This window comes from Papaver somniferum, chromosome 2 (genome assembly GCF_003573695.1).
Source record: "Papaver somniferum cultivar HN1 chromosome 2, ASM357369v1, whole genome shotgun sequence".
Classification (NCBI taxonomy): domain Eukaryota; kingdom Viridiplantae; phylum Streptophyta; class Magnoliopsida; order Ranunculales; family Papaveraceae; genus Papaver; species Papaver somniferum.
The window spans coordinates 160,382,174-160,386,514 of record NC_039359.1 but is presented as its reverse complement, the minus strand read 5'-3'; the positions used below and the strand labels follow the sequence as shown (position 1 = coordinate 160,386,514).

Below are 4,341 nucleotides of genomic sequence, written 5' to 3'. Positions count from 1 at the left end.
TCAGCCACTTGATCTTTACTTTCAAGAAATTCCACAACAATCTCCTTATTGCTGACAAGCTCTCTAATGTAATGATATTTGATATTTATATGTTTATTCCTTCCATGAAGTACTGGATTCTTTGTTAATGAGATTGATGACTTATTATCACAGATTATTGTTGTTGGTGTATCCTGCTCATGGAAAAGAGATTTCAGCATCATTCTTAGCCATACTGCTTGTGTAGCACAATTTCCAGCAGCAATATATTTAGTTTCTGTTGTAAACAATGCAACCACTTGTTGCTTCTTTGATGACCAAGAAAAAAACCTGTTCCAAAATGGAATGCATATCCTGAAGTACTCTTTCTTCCTTCTGTATCTCCAGCCCAATCACTATCTGTATAACCAACTAACTTTGGTTCTTCTGAAACCGTGTAAAGAATTCTCATACTTGTTGTACCTTAAACATACTTTAAAATACGTTTCGCAGCTTGTAAGTGTGATTGTCTTGGTGATTCCATAAACCTACTAACCAATCCAACTGCATACATAATATCTGGTCTTGTAGAAGTTAAGTATCAAGACATCCAACCAAACTCTTAAAGTCAGTAGGATTCACAAGCTCTCCTGATCCATCTTTTGTCAACTTCAACCTCTCCTCTACTGGTGTTAAAATAGGATTGCAATTATCCATCTTTAATCTCTTCAATATCCCATCTGCATATCTCTGCTGATTAATAAAGATGCCTCTTTCTGTTTGTTGTACTTCAATGCCAAGAAAATATGACATTAATCCCAAATATGTCATCTCAAACTCCTTCACCATATCCTCCCTGAATTGCTTGATCATCTCTGAGTTATTTCCAGTAAAAATAATATCATCCACATACAAACAAACTATAATATGATTGCCAAGTGAATCAGCTTTCAAATACAGTGTATGTTCATGTGGACATCTTGTAAAACCTTTCACAATGAAGTATGAATCTATCCTTGAATACAAGCACGTGGTGCTTGTTTCAAACCATACAAAGCTTTGTGTAGTTTGTACACTTGATTCTCCTTCCCCTCCATAACATAACCTGCTAGTTGCTCAACATATATACTTCTTCTTCTAGTACACCATTTAAGAATGCACTCTTCACATCCATCTGGAAAAATTTTCATTCCTTCTGAGCAACTAGAGCAATAATCATTCGAAGTGTATCAAGTCTTGCAACTGGTGCAAAGACTTCAGAATAGTCTATTCCTTGTTTTTGTCTATATCCTTTAGCAACCAACCTTGCTTTCAATTTATCAACTTCACCATCTGATTTGTACTTTGTCTTGTAAACCCATTTAACTCCAATTGCTTTCTTTCCTTCTGGAAGTTCTGTAAGTTCCCATGTACTGTTCTTCTCTATTGAGTTTATCTCATCTTCCATTGCTTGTACCCATCCATTATCCTTAGAGGCTTCTTCATAAACAATAGGATCACAATCTCCATATAAAGCAAAATTAATCTCCTCTTCATCAGTATCATCATCTCTTGTTATCACATAATCTTTCATTCTTACTGGTATAACATATTTTCTTCTTGGTCTTGTATTTTCTTCTTGTTGTGGTGCTTCTTCAACTCTAACTTCTTCTTGATGTTCAACAACATCATTCTGAGTTCTTATTTCTTCTTCAACTGTAACCGTAACTGGTACTATTTTAACAGTTTCTTTTGTTGTTGTAACATTCCAATCCCATTGTGAATCTTCATCAAAGATTACATCTCTGCTAATGACAATTTTCCCTGTTTCTGGATTATATAGTTTGTATCCTTTGGTTATTGAACTATAACCAACAAGAATACACTTCTCACTCTTATCATGTAGCTTCTTCCTAAGTTCCTTAGGTACATGTGCATAAGCAATGCACCCAAAAACTCTCAGATGTCATACACTTGGTCTTGCACCTCTCCAAGATTCTTCTGGAGTTTGATTATTCAAACTATTTGTTGGACATCTGTTAAGTAAATACACTGTTGTATCTACTGCATAACTCCAGAAATTCTTTGGAAGATCCTTTGTTCTTCTTATAGTTCTTTCCATCTCCATAATGGTTCTATTCTTTCTTTATGAAACACCATTCTGTTGAGGTCTATACCTAGCTGGTAACTGATGTAGAATTCCATGTTATTCCATAAAACTATCAACAACTGTATATTCTTTTCCTCTATCAGTCCTTAACATTTTAATATTCTTTCCAATCTGCTTCTCAGCATATTCTTTAAAACTTCTAAAATCATGAAAGGCATCACTTTTTTGTTTAAGGAGATATACCCAAGCCTTTCTACTAAAATCATCAATAAAAGTTATGAAATAGTTATTACCTCCATGAGATATTACTTCAATAGGACCTCACAGATCACTGTGTATAATCTCCAATTGTTGTTCTGCTCTCCTAGCTTTGTTTACTGGGAATGGCTCTCTGTGTTTTTTGACAAAAATACAGTTCTCACACCTTGATTCTGGAAGCTCAATAATTGGTAGACCTGACACCATCTCCTTCTTAGATAAAGCTTGTAAACTATTAAAGTTTACATGACCCATTCTCTTGTGCCATAACCAGCTTTGGTTGCTTTCATGATTACTGTAACAGCTTGCACTCTGATATTGAATGTTCAAAGGGAACAATCTGTTCTTAGTCATCTGTACTCTTGCAATAAGTATTATATATCTATCTCTTATTGAACACACTCCATTGAATATGTTCATAGAATATCCTCTCACTGATAGTTGTCTCGTGCTCAACAAATTCTGATGCCATCCTGGTACATAGAAGACATCCATGATATATGTTTTTGTACCATTCTTAAGAACTATTCCAATTCTTCATTTTCCCATAACTGGAATGGTAGAATTATTACCAAACTTAACAGTTGATCTTATTGATTCATCAAGATTGTCAAATAGATCATTTCTTCCATACATGTGATTACTGCAACCTGTATCTAAATACCACTTCAGCTGAAATTGCTCCTCAGCTGTATGACAAGCTAGCAACATATTCTCATTTTTCACCTCATCTTCTTCTTTTTCTTCTTTTTCTACTATGTTTGCCTTGAAGTTTGATTTATAGTTATTAGTAGTTGTTCTTCTAGGTTTTGTACATGTAGTAGCAAAGTGTCCAAAAATTCCATAATTATAAAACTGCATCTTCGACAAATCTAATGGTTTTCTTCCTTGATATCCTGCATTATTAGATCTTCCTCCAGTGTTATTTCTTCCTTGATAACCTCCATTGTTGGATCTACCTGCAGAACTTGAGTTTCCTTGTTTATTACTCTAAGTAACTTGACTTTGTAGAGCTTCTTCTATTGGTTTTGTAGCAACTGTTTTTCTCAAAATCTTTGTTCATAAGCCTGTAATGAACCTAATAACTCATTGAGGGACATAGTTGCAGCAGTGTTACATTCCTCAATAGCAGTTACTTTTGCTTCATACTTCTCAGGTAAACTCCTTATGATTTTTTCAACAACTGTTGAATCTTCTACAGTGTCACCATTAGCTTTCATCTCATTGACAAGATTCAATGTCTTTGAGAAGAATTATGATATTGTTTCAGTAACTTCCATCTGTAACAATTCATATTTTATTTTTAGGGTTTGTAATCTTACCTTCTTAACTTTGTCAGAACCTGTGTAATGGCTAACCAAATCATCCCATGCTGCTTTAGCTTGTTTGATATAAATAACTCTGTCCATGAGAGATTCATGAATACCTTGATGAAGAATATAAGTTGCTTTTGAATTATTCTTCATGTTTGCTATTAAAGTTGTTTGTTGTTCTGGTGTTTGAACAACTCCTTCTGCTGGTTCAACATAACCATCTTTCACAATCTCCCAACCCTCTTGGTAGATAAAAATATTCTCCATTTGTAACCTCCAATGTTCAAAGTTATTTCCTTCAAACACTGGCACCTTAATTGAACTTAAACTCGTCATTTTCTTCAATCTTAGCTTCTCATAACCACAGCCCTAGAACCTGATACCAGTGCTCTGATACCAGATGTAGAAAATCTGATATCAAAGACTTAATGAACACAAACGTAACTCAAACAAATATCTTCTATTAATGTAATTAAACTCATGGCTCAACATCCTATTTATAGTGTAACAGACTTGACTCTCGAGCAAAGACACTTTCCTAACAAATCAAATTCTAAAACAAGACACTTCTAGAACATTTCAAACTCTATACGTAAAATACTATACATAGACAAATTCTTAAAAACTGCAAACTTGTTTCTCAAGTTTACTACACGTTCACAATAACGCGTAATAACTTCAACTGGTTGTTCCCATAACTGACACCAACTTCCACTGCTTGTT

The 4,341-nt window shown here is 34.3% G+C and overlaps 1 protein-coding gene across 1 annotated transcript; it reads right to left on the bottom strand.

Annotated features, from left to right (window-relative positions):
- Positions 1-2,842: 2,842 nt before the first annotated feature.
- Positions 2,843-3,954, bottom strand: LOC113352349. The gene is made up of 3 exons (XM_026596177.1): positions 3,628-3,954; positions 3,384-3,546; positions 2,843-3,264 (listed from the first exon to the last, which is right to left on the bottom strand). Exons 1-3 carry the CDS (start codon positions 3,952-3,954, stop codon positions 2,843-2,845), a joined length of 912 nt encoding a protein of 303 aa, XP_026451962.1.
- Positions 3,955-4,341: the final 387 nt, after the last annotated feature.